The 15,448-nt window shown below is 48.5% G+C and overlaps 1 protein-coding gene and 1 long non-coding RNA gene across 5 annotated transcripts in view; one reads left to right on the top strand and one right to left on the bottom strand.

Annotated features, from left to right (window-relative positions):
• Positions 1–15,448, top strand: part of LOC309337333 — an 86,864-nt gene that overhangs the window by 10,111 nt on the left and 61,305 nt on the right. The gene's annotated exons all lie outside the window — the stretch shown is intronic.
• The window catches only part of LOC309336990 (major histocompatibility complex class I-related gene protein-like), a 73,727-nt gene that overhangs the window by 9,630 nt on the left and 48,649 nt on the right, over positions 1–15,448 (bottom strand). The window contains exons 2-3 of one of the 4 annotated variants that reach the window (XM_081853581.1): positions 8,903–9,197; positions 4,180–4,455 (exon numbers count right to left, since the gene is read on the bottom strand). The exons of 2 other annotated variants lie outside the window; for them this stretch is intronic. In XM_081853581.1, the coding sequence (XP_081709707.1) occupies positions 4,180–4,455; positions 8,903–9,197 (571 nt within the window). The remainder of the gene's footprint in view (positions 1–4,179; positions 4,456–8,902; positions 9,198–15,448) is intronic. One more of the 4 variants, XM_081853583.1, reaches the window with a different exon arrangement.

Here is a 15,448-nt window from a genome sequence, read left to right as displayed (position 1 = left end):
ATGGAAACTACATATTATAAATACTTTAATAAAACCTTCAGTCAATCGATAATAAAAGAAGAGCTGGTTTTCATTAGCCAGTCAATGTCCACCAAATAAATCCTTCATCAGTGAATACATGATCCTTATACAGTGGTTCCTTGGAAGTCAATCAGCTTGGCTCCCGAACACCGCAAACCCAGAAGTAAGTGTTCCGGTTTGCAAACGTTCTTTGGAAGCCAAACTTCTGACTGAGTGCAGGAAGACAGGCTTTGGTTTTCGAACGGTTCCGGGAGTCAAATGGGAGTTGAATCAACTGACTTTATTGGAAGGCAGCTCAAAGATTCACTACATCCCATTTATTGCTGTGGAAAGAGGTGCCATGGATAAATTTTGACCTCTGTTACTTCAGTCACAACTGGTTGAAATGGAAATATAGATTATTCTGCTCTCATTCAGACCACATAACTGTGAGATGTTCTTATATATGCTAATGCTCGTGACTTTTAAATCTGCTCTTCAATTCCAGTATCTGAAGCACTGATCTGGTGTTTTCACTTGGCAGGTGGCATCACCCGGCACCCGCTGAGACCCCAGACCCCTGGCAGGGCCCACAGGTGCTGAGGACCCCAACCCTGTCTCCTCCATGCCAGCCAGCAGGGTCAGCAGACAGCCATTTTGATTTCCCACAACAAAACCATAGAGAGAAGCTACGTCAGGCACCCCAAGACAGGATGGGAAATGGCAATGGTTGCTCCTGGCCATGCACAGAGTTCTGTTGCTCTTTGGTAGCCTGAGGGAGCTCAGCAATGGAGGAGAGGCTGTCCCAGAGGAAACCAGGTTGCTCTCACTTCTGATTTAGGCTTCCCCTTTCATCTCAGGAGCCCTTGGCTTACAGCTGAATTGAGTTTGGGTATAGAATGTCTTGCATTACAGAAGCCTCTCTCAACAGAAATCCTGCTTTTCTGGGCTGGATTCAGCTAACACAGCTAGTCTAAAAACCAAGTCTTTCTTACACAACTGGAAATTCCTTCCAGTAGCACCTTAAAGACCAACTAAGTTAGTTCTAGGTATGAGCTTTCGTATGCATGCACACTTCAAGCTCATACCTAGAACTAACTTAGTTGGTCTTTAAGGTGCTACTGGAATGAATTTTTTGTTTTGACTATGGCAGACCAACACGGCTACCTATCTGTAACTTGCACAACTGGGGCTTTCTCCCCATCTCCTTCCCCACAAATCAGCTCGGGGGGCTGGGGGGGGAGAAGCCCCAGAAATGTGTGCAGGGGGAGGAGAAAGTAAATTGCTCCCTCTGGGAAGTAGAATGATTGAAACAGGGCTACTCTGGAGTCCTCCCTCTGGAACTACTCAACATATTGAAGAAGAAGAAGAAGAAGAAGAAGAAGAAGAAGAAGAAGAAGAAGAAAGAAGAAGAAGAAGAAGAAGAAGAAGAAGAAGAAGAAGAAGAAGAAGAAGAAGAAACAACCATGTCCCAAGGTGATATAGTTCTTTTTATGCACTCAAACAATGGTTTGTGGTTGGCCTATGCAAACAACAAACCAAACCACAAACCCCACCAGCTGGTCTGGAGATGGAGCTTTTGCTTGGAGGGAAGTTGCTCTGTCTCATTGCTTCTTCAGCATAAATTGCTTTCTCCCTCATTTTATAAATGAAGCTCACTCCCCTCCTGTTTCCTCAAGATGTTAAGTGGGATCAATCCCGATACACCTATACCTTCAACATTGTTTTTAAATAGAATCAGATAACATTTCCAGGGCTGTCCGTGGCACCTTTAAAGTGGCCACCTCATTTGTTTGGGATTTTCTGAGCTAAGCAATTGCAAGAAGTGATCAGGAAACGAGAGGCGCCCCTTGGTGACATTTATGGGGCATTTTCCATGGACAGGTGCAGGGGCTCAGGATGGGCCCAATCCCTATTTTTAAAAGGGGGAGAAGCAGAATTCGCAGGAGCCCAAGAGGAAGCCTGCAAGGCCAGGCCAGGCCTGATCCCACTGCAAGAAAAGCAGAGCTGCCCATTGCAGTGCTGGCTTGGTCTCAGCTGACCCCCTGGGTTTCTTCCTTGCAACCCTGACAAGGCCAACGAAGGCCCCAGAGGGCTCTGGACACACTCAGGCTGACTCCTTTGGCAAGGCTCCTTCCACCTCCATTATTCTGTCTCACAGGTGGGGAATCTCTTTGGCTTCAGGGCCAGATCCTGGATTGCCCCCATGGGCCAAAAGGGGCAGGAGGCTGAGGCTGACATCATAGCATAGCCCACCTGTCAATCTCACCCACCTTTCAAAAGCCCTTGAGGGGGTTTCCAAGCACCCAGCAGGTGTGCAGCCTCTTGGGAACTGCAGCACAAGGGGCGCTGCCTGCCTTGCACTCTGCACTTTGGGAAGCTGGCAAACTGCTTCTTCCTCATCTCCAGGGGAAGCCCTTCATTTCAGCAACATTCTGGCGCAAATGAAGTCCTGCCAAGCTGAGCAGGATTTTACTTCTGCTCATGGGGCAAATCCTACCGCCTGGCAGTCCAAGACTGGCCCACAGCCACATGTTCCCCATCACTTGCCCCTTGGGTCCCTGCAACATGGAATAGTGGCTTCAGCTGCATGGAGACCAGACGTGTCTGTCCCAGGAAACAGAAATCTTTGCTTCCGTTCCCTCTGTCCCTGCCCTCCATTCATATTAATGGTAAGAGCTGCTCAACAGCGGAAAGGGCTCCCTTGGGAGGTGGTGGACTCTCCTTCCTTGGAGGTTTTTAAGCAGAGGCTGGGTGCTCAACTGTCAGGGATGCTTTAGCCGAGATTCCTGCACTGCAGGAGGTTGGACTAGATGAGCCCTGGGTTCCCTTCCGACTCTACGATCCTATGATTTTTTGAACTATTATAGAATTTTATTTATGCTGAAAATTATGCAGAGAAAAAACTGGGAGTATCTTAAAGCATCAATCATAAACGTCATTCTTAGGAAGTAAGCTCTTCCTGACACCTTAGGACTGAACTGCTTGAACTGGCCTTAGGGTTAGTTAAGCCATTACAGAACATAAGAGCAGCTTGGCTGCAGGATCAGAGGCCCATTGTGAGGGAGAAAGCATTCCCCAAGGGGGGAAGGAGAGCAGTGAATCTAATAGAAGGGAGCTAGAGGAGCAACAGGGAGGGACCGGCTGTTCCCAGGAAAGGCAAGGGTTCAGTTCTGGCTCAGATTGGGAGGAGGGGAGATACAGGTCAGCTCTAGGCAGGAGGGCAGAAAAAAGAGTGGGAAAGCGAAGGGAAGGGCGGACATTTTGAGAGTGGCTGGTCACGGAGAAGCAGAGCTCAGAAGGTCTGAAAGAAGTGACTCTGAGGAATAATAGTTAAGAACCGTTTATAAGATTGTTTTGTTAATACGCAATAAAAAGTTTTATAAAAGAACAAGAAGCGTTTGTGTGGTGATCTGAAGAGGACAACGACCAGGGCTGACACATGGAATCTAACTTTTGGTGCCTGCTAAAAAGATCTTCATTTCCAAAAATGTTTTCATTGTTTTTGTCTGTTGTTTTAAACTATATTTACCAATAATTTTAATATTTCTTACAAATCTGTTTAGAAATTTTAATGCAATGAAGTGTGCTTATGGTTTTAACCATGTATTTGCCACTCTGACCCCCCAAACCCAGTCCATTCCTGTTCCTTAAAAAGGCTTCTCTTTCAACACTGTGCCAGGGAGAGGGAGGGGCTTGGTGATGGTCAGAGGGGTCAGCCAATCAGCACCTCTGTCTGGGCCGCTGGCTTCTCCTGAAGCAGGACCAGAACTCAAGGCTTGCTTGTCTCAGCCTCAGGATCCCACCCTTCTCTTCCCCTCCCAGGGGAAAATGAACTAGACAGATTCCCACCTCAGAAGGCCTGAGCCAAGCCCAGCATGGAAGGAAGCGCAGGCAAGGGAAACATTTCCTGGGTAGGATGTGCAGGTCCAGAGAGGGTCATACGGGGGGGGGTGTCTTTGCCCTCCAAGTCTTGTTCTCTGTCCCCCACACCCCACACCTTCCCAGCCCCCATTAAGACCTTCATTAAGGGAAGGGGAGATGCCTCTGCCCTGGTGGAGACCCCCACCCTCCATTTCCTTTCCTCCCAGCAGCCCCCTCCCTGCAATTCTGGCCCTTGGAGGAAACGTTATGGGGGGGGGGAGGTGTGACTCTGTTCCTCTCCTGCCTTCCACTCACCTCCGCTCTGGTTGTAGCGATTCCGCAGAGTCTGCAGGTCCACCCTGAACCCCAGCTCATTGTCCTGAGCGATCTGAGTCTGCCTGTGCCAGTACTGAGGAATCTCCTTTTCCACCTTTCTTATCCAGGGGACACGAGGCAGATACTCCTTGGTGTCACTGTCATACTGAATAATTTGCTGGTCATCCACGTACCCCACATCAATGAACTGGGGCAGCCCCTGGCCAGGCTCAGACACGGCTGTGTAGAAGTAGCGCAGGGAGTGAGAAGTGGAGCCTGGAAAGGAAGAGAGGGGGGCAGAGAGTTAGGGGTCCTGCAGATAAAGGCAGCGGCCTAATCCTGCTGTATTGCAGGCAGCAGCCCTAAATTAGGAGATCCAAAGTTCAGCAGGGTTTGGGGGAGTTTGTAGACCTGCCCTTAAACATAGAGGAGGCAGAGCAGAGGGAGCCTAAGAATCAGAGAGTTGAAAAGGGGAGAGGATATAAATACAAGTAGCAACAACACTAGCCCATGGAGCAGAGGGCGAGAAAAAGCTCTGCCGGGCAGCACTAAATCTCTGCATGTCTCTGCTGAGGCTCCGTGTGAGGGAGAGAGAGGCCAGCCCCTCCCTTTTGCCAAGGGGGCAGGAATTGCCCCCCACTTGCAAACGCCAAGCTGATGAGAGCTCCCACAACATGGTCTGAAGGCTCAGGATGCAGGCACTGAACTTAAGCTAAGCAGGCTCAGGACTGGGAAGTGGATGGAGGGGAGACCAGACAAAGCAAAATCCATATATTGGGAGAAGAGGAAGCTGCCTCCTCCTGGGTCAGAACACTGGTCCAGGTAGCTCAGAGTTGTCTGCCCTGACTGGAAGTGGCTCCCCAGGGACTCAGGAAGGGGTCTCTTTCTCAGGGATTGAACCAGGGACCTCTTGTGGTCAAGGCAGGGGCTGCCCCACTGCCCCTCCGTCTCATGTGCTGCCTTGAATTACATGGAGGGAGAGAAGTGGAATATTAAATATGAAAAGATATTATCTCACAGACTTACTGTAATGTGCACAAAGAAGAGCTTGCAGGATCTGACCAATGGCCCATCTAGTTCAGCATCCCATTCATCTGGGTGCTGGACCAGGCTGGCCCCTGGCCTGAAGCAGGCTCTTCCTCTTTTCTGCGAGTGGCTAATATATGCAGAAACATGCATAGTTCAGCCACTCCCTTGGAGCCGCCCCACCACCTGACCTTCTGGAGCCATGCCCTGAACAGCTCTGACCTGGGTCCTCCTTTCTGGGCTCCGGGAGGCTATGGCAAGATCTTATGAAAACTCAGGACAGCCCCACAAGATCTCGTGAAAACCTTGTACAAAAAGAGCTCTCTGCCTTCTGCATATATAATTGGTGTGATTCCAACAGGCCAGCTGTCAACAGCATAAGCTGAAATCATTCAAGTTAAATGCATTCAGGTTGGGAGTTTCCACCAGTTTTCCAGGGACAGGTGTCAAGTTAATTGGCCTGTGATTCCCAGGATCCTTCCTGGATCCCCTTTTGATCATTGGTGCTTAAACGGTTCAGTGTTGCAATCTTTCAATGTTGTGCTCTGAGCTGCCACCCACAGAGCAGGTTCCCCACAGGGGCAGGAGGGCGAATGCAACTTTGGGGTCAGGTCTCAACATGTGGCCCCACATCCCCTTTCCCCACACTTGCCCCTTCACGAGATCGAACACAGGAAGGGGGGCAGAGCATGGCAAAGGAAGAACCTTATCCCCAAAAGGGCTCACTTTCCCACAGGCTGTACCAGCTCTGGCCACCAGGGGGCCTAATGAGTCTCCACAGGAACAACCAAGAAAGACTTGGGGGGAGGATGGAGGGGAGCCAGGGCGCTGAGCAGAGGCTTCAGCATCATCTCCAGAGTTGGCCTGCCCAGGAGGAGAACACACAGCAACACACACACACCCCTGGACAGAGAGAAGCGGAGTTGAGTTCAGTGGGAGATGGGGCATTTCCATGGCGGAAGGTGGGGGGGCACAGTGCTAAGGGGGAAAGAGCAATTCCTGTTTTCTTTCAGGTAGCAAAATGGGACATTATTATTATTATTATTATTATTATTATTATTATTATTGTTATTGTTATTATTAATATATCACCCTCTACCCAGAGATCTCAGGGCGGTTCATAGAACAAAATCAAAATCTAAAACCACAAAATATTCAATCAAAATAAAAAAAACAACCCAATAACACCCCCCCAAAACCCCCCCACATTTTTAAAGTGCATAGGGAGGGTGTCGATCAAATCAGCCAAAGGCCTGGTTAGAAAGGAACGTTTTTGCCTGGCGCCTAAAAGTGTATAATAAAGGCGCCAGGTGAACTTCATTGAGGAGAGCATCCCCCAGACGGGGAGCCACTGCAGAGAAGGCCCTGTTCTCGCGTTGCCACCATCTGGACCTCTTGAGGAGGCGGCACAGCACACGAAGAAGGGCCTCAGGGCCCCCCCGCTAGCCCCCCCCCACTGCTCCAGGTGCCAGAGCAGGTAGCTCTGCCCCTGCCTTGATGGTGTGTCGACTCTGCTACCTCCCTCCGGCTCCTCGGTTTCCTTTCAGGCAAGATCCAATGGGACCCACTTCTAAGACCCTCCCCTCCCAGGGCAGGGGCTCCCCCTACTTCAGACCACAAGAGCTCAGAGCAAGGCTGCCTCTGGTTGTGGCATCTGGCTAAACAACACAGGCAGTTCTGGGTTTCCTGTTTCCGGCGGCGGGAAATGCCTGACTCCCACAAAACCAGACCCCAGCCGTTCCGGTAATTCAGGGCTGATATGGGGGTAATTAGCCCTGTCAGCCTCCCCAGGTAGGGGAGGACTGTCTCGCAGACCCGCTGTTTGTCCGAGACTGACGACCTGCATCAATGTACAGGCGGCAGGGCACAGGGTCAAAGAGCACGGAACGACTGGCACTCCTTCGATGTCATTCTCATAACCGGGAACATTGGGGAAATTAATAGATTTGGACGATAAACAGACACGACTGGATCGAAGAAGCTTGAGGAAAAACCTGCAGAAGTGTACAGTTCCTGGGGGTTAAGTTCCGACTTCAAAAAGATTCCCATCATGGTGTTTGGATTACGTTTGGTATGTTTTTCTCTCTCTCCCTACTCAACAATTACTACTGGTGTTTAATGCCAAGCCTCATTAAGAATTTAAACTTTAAAAAGAAAAGAGTACAGATTGACTTTTATATATAATTAGGCGTTTAACCGCTCAGCCTCATTTCGGATTTGAGAGATCTGACGGAGATGCAGGAGAAGACAAGATGGTTCCTACTAGTGACACAGCATGAAATTTTATATCTTTTCCTTTCTTTGAGACAAGCAGGACTTGTGTGCTGATTGACTTTGTGATGAATCGAGATAATAACTTGGGACAATATACAGTGCAGCCGTTTGCAGAAGCTTTCTATATTCATTATGAGTGAAAGCAAAGGCTAAGGGATGTCTAGCAGGCCTCCCCCCCCCCGGCCCCGGAAGGGGGAGAGTGCAGTTTCCAAAGGCGGGTGGATCGCCAAATGACTGATATTGTGGAACATAGTTTAATATTGCAAACAGTTTTGCCTAATAACTTAATTTGGAAGGTATTGGTTTAATAAAGTTCAAAAGGAAGGTTGGACAATTAATGAGTTGCTATGCCATCAAAGATAACAGATTTGGACAACATCCTGGAATTGGAACGGAATCAGACAAAGCTGAGCTGATAAAAAGGCAGTTGGAAAAATATATATTAACAAAGCTGTATTTGGCAGATCAAACTATATGGTGTTTGACATGAATGAGAATCCCGGACACCAGTGGACTGGTGGGCTGAGGGAGCAGGAATACTCTGAGCAAGGGCAATTCATGTCTAGGAGCTCCAGGAAGAGACTCAAACTTTTTTGAATTATTTTTTTTTGGGGGGGGGAGGAAGGAGAATATAAAGGAGGGGATAATCAAGGGGAACCGGGCTGTAGGGTGGGGCCTCCCACTTATTTTCAGGAGTTATTTCTGCCCTTCGGCCTAAACAACTTGACCTGTACAAAACGTAGCGAAAGGGGCTGAACAGAATCGGCACAGAGAAGCCCCCTGCATAATTTACAAAACCTACATTTTCGACAGGCAACAGGAAAGTGTTTTCTTTTGAGGGGGGGGGGGAGTTACAGTTGTAAAGCAGAAGAACCTGATGGTGAATGATGATAGTGAAAGGGAACTCCTGAACAAAACAACACTGGAAACTGCGGGTGGGGACCCCTTATTCAGACGTTCCCCCCCCCCCGCAATGAAGTCAGCTCTACACGCGTCCAGCTCCCACCCCCAGGCTGGTCTCCAGGGTTTTTAGCTGAGTTTTCAGAGCGGCTGAGGGTTAGAAGAGGGAAGGTAAAAAACAGAAGAGGGAAGACTGTATCTTTCCCCACCATTAATTAAATGCGAGTCCCTCCCCCCCCCCCTGAATCCTGCCAACCCCTTCCAGCTTTGTCTTGTTCTTCGCTTGAGCCCCGAGCCCAGGAGGGAAGCGGCCCCTGCCCCGGGCGGCATACAAAACAAGACCCAAGTCGGGGAAAGAGATGTCTGGGAAGGGATCCGGCTCCGCTTCGGACAAGAAACTCCCCGATCGCCCCTTTCTGTGCCCACGAAATGCGATTCCCAAAGAGCCGTGTCCCCCCCCCCAAAAAAACAAAGGATTTAGTGGAAATGATTTTCTCCCCCCGCCCCAGAGCCCAGTCCTCACCTGCGCAGTCCAGGAGCAGCAGCAGCAGGGGGGCAGCCGCCCCCAGGATCAGGGGGGGCCAGCGGAGAAGGAGGACCCCCATCTCCCCCCAAACGAAGCTCCCTTTTCCTCCTCTCACTCCAGCGACGTCCTCCTCCCTCCGACTCCGAGACCCGCTCTCCGCCCCGCCCGCGGAACCAGCAGCAGCGAGAGCCGGGATTGGGCGAGGGGAAAATATTCCGCCAATCGGAAATCTGCGCGCAGTTGGCGGCACCTGTCGCCAGGCAGAACTCGAGGCGCAAGTTTGGGAGCGAGGCTGGAGAGGGAAAGAGAAAGTGATTGCAGCTCCTCGCTGGGAATCGCCGCCTCCCTCCCCCCTCCCCCCTCCCCCCTCTCAGCTCTTCCTGTCCTGCCCTGCAGGGGGGGGGGCGGAGGGGGGGGGCCCAGGTTCAGTCCCCGCATCTCCAGGGGGGTCTGGGTTGCCCCCCTCTCTGGAACTGGGGGGAGGGGCTGTGAGATCCCGAGCGAGGCGGACTCGTGGCCCAAGTCCGTGCAGGGCAGCCTCCTGGGTCCTGTTTTTAAGAAGCCCTTGCATGGCTTCAAAGATGGCTCCCTTCTTCCTCCGCTGCCAGAGGCAGTAAATGCATTCGCATCCCACTCACTGGGTGTCCCTCCCGTCCTCCTTCCATGCTTCCTTACTGGGACATCTGGGTGGCCACTGGGAGACCGCCATGCTGGACTCGATGGGCCCCTTTGGGGTGAACCAGCAGCCCGGCTCTTCTCCTGTGTCCTTCTGTCTAGTGGCAGGGGGTTCCAGCGGTTCACTGTGTGCCTTGTAAAGAAATGCTCAGTGCTGCAACTAGGGCTGAACCTCAGGGTTGAAGTCAAAACGGGGAGAGAGAGAGAGAGAGAGAAAGAGAAATGACCACACAGAGAAGCGCTGCAGGTGCTGGGAGACTGACAAACAGGCCAGAGCCCACCACCTTAACACAATTTCCTTTCCCCATGTGGTTTTTAAAAGGGCATTTTATATCTCCACATATCTCTGCTTCCTTCTCTCATTTACTGGACCCAACATGAGTTTCTCTCCCCCTGCCTGGGACCCTCTAAGTCTGCAGGCCCAAGGGAGTTGGGGGTCAGGGAGGCCCCCTTTGCCCAGCCAGCAAGACCCGGGGGCTGCCCAGCCTCTTCTGGAAGGCCCTGAGCCAAGGCTGGGTGCTTGGCCCAGAGAGTGCTTGGCCCACATCCCACTGCCAGAAGCCTGAACGCTTGAAACCTGAGCTAAGCATGGGACACGCAGAAGCTGCTGCCTTTTCCAAGAAATCAGGAGAGAGACAAGTAGTGGCCGCTCCTTGCCCAGGTACAAGGAAGCTTTGGACTTAAGGGGGGGGGGCTGTGAAGTCGGAAGGTAAAGAATTATTTGGGAGTTCTCTTTTTCCCAAGCTGCGTGATCTCTATCATCCCTATTTCCCCTTGTCTGATGCCAAAATATTATTGTGAGTTTGGGGGGGGGGGGTTAGTCTGCTGAATGCCTGAGTCCCTTCTGATTCCTGGGGTCCTGGATCCAGCCAAGGTTGAAATCTAACGGAGGGATCCATTGTTGAACTATCTCTTTCTTTCTTTTTTATAAATATTTATTAAGATTTTAAAATATAAATGCACACATAATAAACAATCTTATTTCTGTCATAACAATTTCATCACTTCTTTGGACTCCCTCACGTCTCCCGCTCCCATTTGCATTGTTAAAAATTTTTCCACACAAATTATCAACTTGTTTTCAATCTCATGTCCATTCATTCAAATATAATCTAGCACTTCTTCCCAAAAAATTTTATATTTTCTTTAGTCTCACTTATCATCAAATTTAGATCTAATTTAGTGGTGAGCAGTTTTTTATAATCCAGCATCCTTCTTAAGATTCAACCAAATTACAATGTTTTTGTAAATACATTTTGAATTTCTCCCAGTCTTCCTCCATCTTCTCTTCTCCCAGATCACGGATTCTGCCGGTCATCTCGGCCAGTTGCATATAGTCCATCAGCTGCATCTGCCACTCTTCCAGTGTGGGTAGATCTTGAGTTTTCCAGTTTTTAGCAATGAGTATCCTTGCTGCCGTTGTTGCATACATGAAAAATGTTCGATCCTTCTTTAACACCTTCTGGCCGACAATACCCAGGAGGAAGGCCTCTGGTTTCTTTGTGAAGGTATACTTAAATACCTTTTTCAGTTCATTATATATCATTTCCCAGAAGACCTTCACCTTAGGGCATGTCCACCAGAGGTGAAAGAATGTTCCTTCATTTTCTTTACATTTCCAACATTTATTATCAGACGAATGGTATATTTTAGCAAGTTTAACTGGGGTCATGTACCATCTATATATCATTTTCATAACATTTTCCTTCAGAGCATTACATGCGGTGAAGTTCAGCCCAGTGGTCCACAACCTTTCCCAGTCCTCAAACATAATGTTATGCCCAATGTCCTGTGCCCATTTTATCATAGCCGATTTAACCATTTCGTCTTGTGTATTCCATTTTAACAGCAAGTTATACATTCTAGATAGAACCTTAGTCTTTGGTTCTAACAATTCAGTTTCTAACTTCGATTTCTCCACCTGGAACCCTAACTTTTTATCATTTTTAAAAACTTCTTTAATCTGAGCATAATGTAACCAGTCTCGCACCTTATCCTTCATTTTCTCCAAACTCTGCAATTTCCAATTGTCTCCATCTTTTTCTAATATTTCCCAATATTTTGGCCATTTGGCCTCCATATTGGGTCTTTTTAGGGCCTTAGCCTCCAGAGGTGAGAGCCACCTTGGAGTTTTATTTTCCAGTAAGTCTTTATATTTTGTCCAGACATTAAACACTGCTTTCCTGACAATATGGTTCTTAAAGGCCTTATTGATCTTAACTTTATCATACCATAAGTATGCATGCCAACCAAAAGCATTGTTAAAACCTTCCAGGTCCAGCACGTCAGTGTCTTCGAGAAGTAGCCAGTCTTTTAGCCAGCAAAAAGCTGCGGCTTCATAGTACAACTTTAAGTCTGGCAGGGCAAAGCCCCCTCTTTCTTTCGCATCTGTTAATATCTTAAACTTAATTCTGGGCTTTTTGCCCTGCCAGACAAATTTAGATATATCTTTCTGCCACTTCCGGAAGCACTCCGTTTTGTCCACAATCTGCAATGTTTGAAACAAAAACAACATTTTTGGCAATACATTCATCTTAATAGCAGCAATTCGGCCTAACAAAGAAAGCTTCAATTTTGTCCAACTATCCAAGTCTCTCTTAATTTCAGACCAGCATTTTTCATAGTTATCCTTGAATAGACTCAGGTTTTTTGCTGTTATGTTTACCCCTAGGTACTTTACCTTTTTAACCATAGTTAATTCTGTTTCTCTCTGAAACCGTTCCGACTCTATGTCTGTCAAATTTTTTCCCAACACTTTGGTTTTCTGTTTGTTTAATTTAAATCCCGCCACCCGACCAAAGTCCTGTATCAATTGTAATACTCTTTTCGTACTAGATTCTGGCTCCTGCAGGGTCAAAACTAGGTCATCTGCAAAAGCTTTAAGTTTATATTGTTTCGCTCCGACCTGAATCCCTTCCACCAACTGGTCCCCTCTGATCATGTTCAAGAGCACCTCCAGAACCGAGATAAATAACAGAGGGGAAATCGGGCAGCCTTGTCGTGTTCCTTTTTCAATTTTGAACTCTTCTGTAACCACATTATTAACTATCAGTTTGGCCTTTTGTTCTGAATATATAGCATCAATCCCATTCTCAAACCCCCGTCCCACTCCCATTTCTTTCAAATTTCCCTTCATAAATTTCCAAGAAATATTATCGAAGGCCTTCTCCGCATCTATAAAAATTAACACAGCTTTTGTGTTTATGTCTGTTTGCAGAAGTTCCAAAATGTCAATAATGTTCCTAGTATTAGCAAACATATGTCTACCTGGGAGAAAGCCTGCCTGGTCTTTATGGGTTACTTCATTAAGAACTCTTTTAAGTCTACTTGCCAAAATGTCTGCAAATATTTTGTAATCCACATTCAGAAGGGAAATGGGACGGTAGTTTTTGAGTTGTGTCTTTTCAGCTTCAGATTTTGGTATCAATGTGATAAAAGCATCCTTCCACGATTCCGGCGCCTTCTTCCCTTCCATAATTTCATTACAGACCTCCATCATCGGTTGGATCAGATAATCTTTTAATGTCTTATAATACTTGGAGGTCAAGCCATCTGGCCCTGGAGATTTGCCCAGTTGCATGTTCTGAATGGCTTGTTCAATCTCTTGTTGTGTTATTTTGTTGTTCAGGATTAATCTGTTTTCTTGTGACAACTTTGTTAGTCCATTTCTTTCCAAAAATTGTTTAATCTCAACCTCACATTGTTGAACTATCTCAGTGAGATGTCACCTAAGCACCCCCACTAGTATAACAAAAGAAGTTGCTCTCACCCTCCAAACGGCCTGGTACAGTGGTACTTTCGTTTGCATACATTTTAGATTACAAACACGACAACCCCGGAAGTGCGTGTCCGGGTCTGCAAATTTTTTTTGGATTACAACCCATTTGGGGGGGGAATTATAAATAAATAAAAAATTGGAGGCCCCATTGGCGAAAGCGCGCCTTGGGTTACAACCTGTTTTGGTTTACAAACGGACCTCCAGAACGGATTATGGTTGTAAACCAAGGTACCACTGTCATTAGAAAGTCAAAAAGTTTCGCCATTGTGTTTGAGCTGGGCTGAGAGGAGGCTGCAGGTGAAGAAGCTGTTTTCGGTGCCAGGCTTGATTTCTGTTGGATGCCAAGGCGGTGACTCTGGGAGAAGCAAGATCTCCTGCGGGTTGAATGCTGTGAGTCCCTCCATCAAAGGCTCAGGTGGTCTATAGGTGCAAATAAACCCCACACCCTAAAGACACCACGGTCTCATCCATCCCTCCTTCTAAGGAAACCCAACTCTCTGTGTAAATGCCTGGATCCCCTGGAATCTTGCCCCTCTCGGAGACTGGGGTGCTCTGTGGCAGTATATTTAAAGCATATATGAAGAAAACAGACCCCATAATCATTTGCAGAAAGGGGGAGACTGGGGGGCAGATGGACCAGCGTCTGGAGTCAGTGATGGGCTGGATGAGGGTCAAGAAACTGAACCCCCCTCCCCAAACAAGGTGCAAATGCTGCTCAGGGAGATGCCATTCGCCCCGTCCTAAACATCGACAAATGTGACAGATAGTTCACATTTTGTTCTGTTGCTGCAGAATATCTCTTGGATGGCTTTAAAAGAGGTTGAGTCTAATTCATGGAGGAGGAGGAGAGGGCTATGGATGCCCCCCAGCCAAGATGGCTCCGCTCTTGCTCCCCCTTTGGAGGCAGCCATGCTTCTGGATCCCCCTTTCTGGAAGGCCCAGGAGGAGGGCAGAGTGGGGCTCTGGCGCTCAGGGCCTGTTTTGGGGCTTCCCAGAAGAGGAGGCATCATCCAGTCAGCCATTGTGAGGACCGAAGGCTGCACTTGAGGGGCCTTTGGCCGGATCCAGCACCCAGGCTCTTCTTCTTGTTTCCCCAGTCAAAGCGACTCTCTCAGAGTCCGTTCTCTTCTTGGCCATTATTAGCCGCGACAATTTGTGGTTGCAAGATGAGCCCCTGTGAAGAAGGAGGCTGGCAGTTTTGAGGGGGGCTCTCCAGGACCCACTTTTGGGACTCAATGGGCTCAGTCACCTCAGGGACGTCTTAAGCTTCACTTTTCACCTGCTCCATCTAGTTTTTCCTGGACAGGGATATGTCTTCCCACAAGGATCCATGTTCTGCTCACCTCCTGACAGGATTATTGCAATATATGTTGTTTTCCCCAATACAGTAGGAGGGCTTCAGCTGCAACAAGATAAACCTGACAGGATTTTCACTGTCACAGCTCATTTAGACCAAATCACCGTGGCCAAAAGCCCCTCTGCCTGTTGGTCTGGTTCTGAGTTCAATTCAAAGTGCTAGTCTTGTTTTAGAAAGTCCTTGGTGGCTTGAGGCTCCTTCTGCTCCCCTGGTCTCCTCTGTGGAGACTGTTCTCCCTCTCCTTTCTCTTCTTCATGGAAGTGGAGTGGGCGACAACAATTAACGGCCAGGAGGAAAATATTTTATTCTTCACAGACTTTAAAGAATTTTTCAGGACTTTAGACATTGCTGGATAGCTTTGTTATGTGGTTTTAAACCGCCCTTGAATCAAGTTAGGGAGATGGTGGCATGAAGATGAACAAATAACAAAGCAGCTGCTTGAGGCAGCCCCTTCCGGAAGGAGCAGGCAGCCATTTCCCTTCCTTCCTGCTTCACTGCCAGCCCTCCACAAAATGGCTTCCGTCCCCGACAAGCAGGCCGGGTGGGGCTGCCTCAGCCTCCCGCTTCCCTCCCTGCAGAGGAGACCTTTGGTGCAAGGGAGAGCAGCCAAGCAAGGCAGAAACCGAAAGCCACAGCAGCCCACAGATCAGGCTGCCTGACTGGGAGATCGGCAGGCAGAAATGTCGCTCAGGGGAAGACGTTTCCTTTCTCCCCACAATGTCCCTCAGCACCC

The sequence above is a fragment of the Podarcis erhardii genome (assembly GCF_964252035.2).
Source record: "Podarcis erhardii genome assembly, chromosome: 2".
Classification (NCBI taxonomy): Eukaryota; Metazoa; Chordata; class Lepidosauria; order Squamata; family Lacertidae; genus Podarcis; species Podarcis erhardii.
Note: the sequence above shows the minus strand (reverse complement) of the source record. Positions and strands in the feature narration are given on the sequence as shown.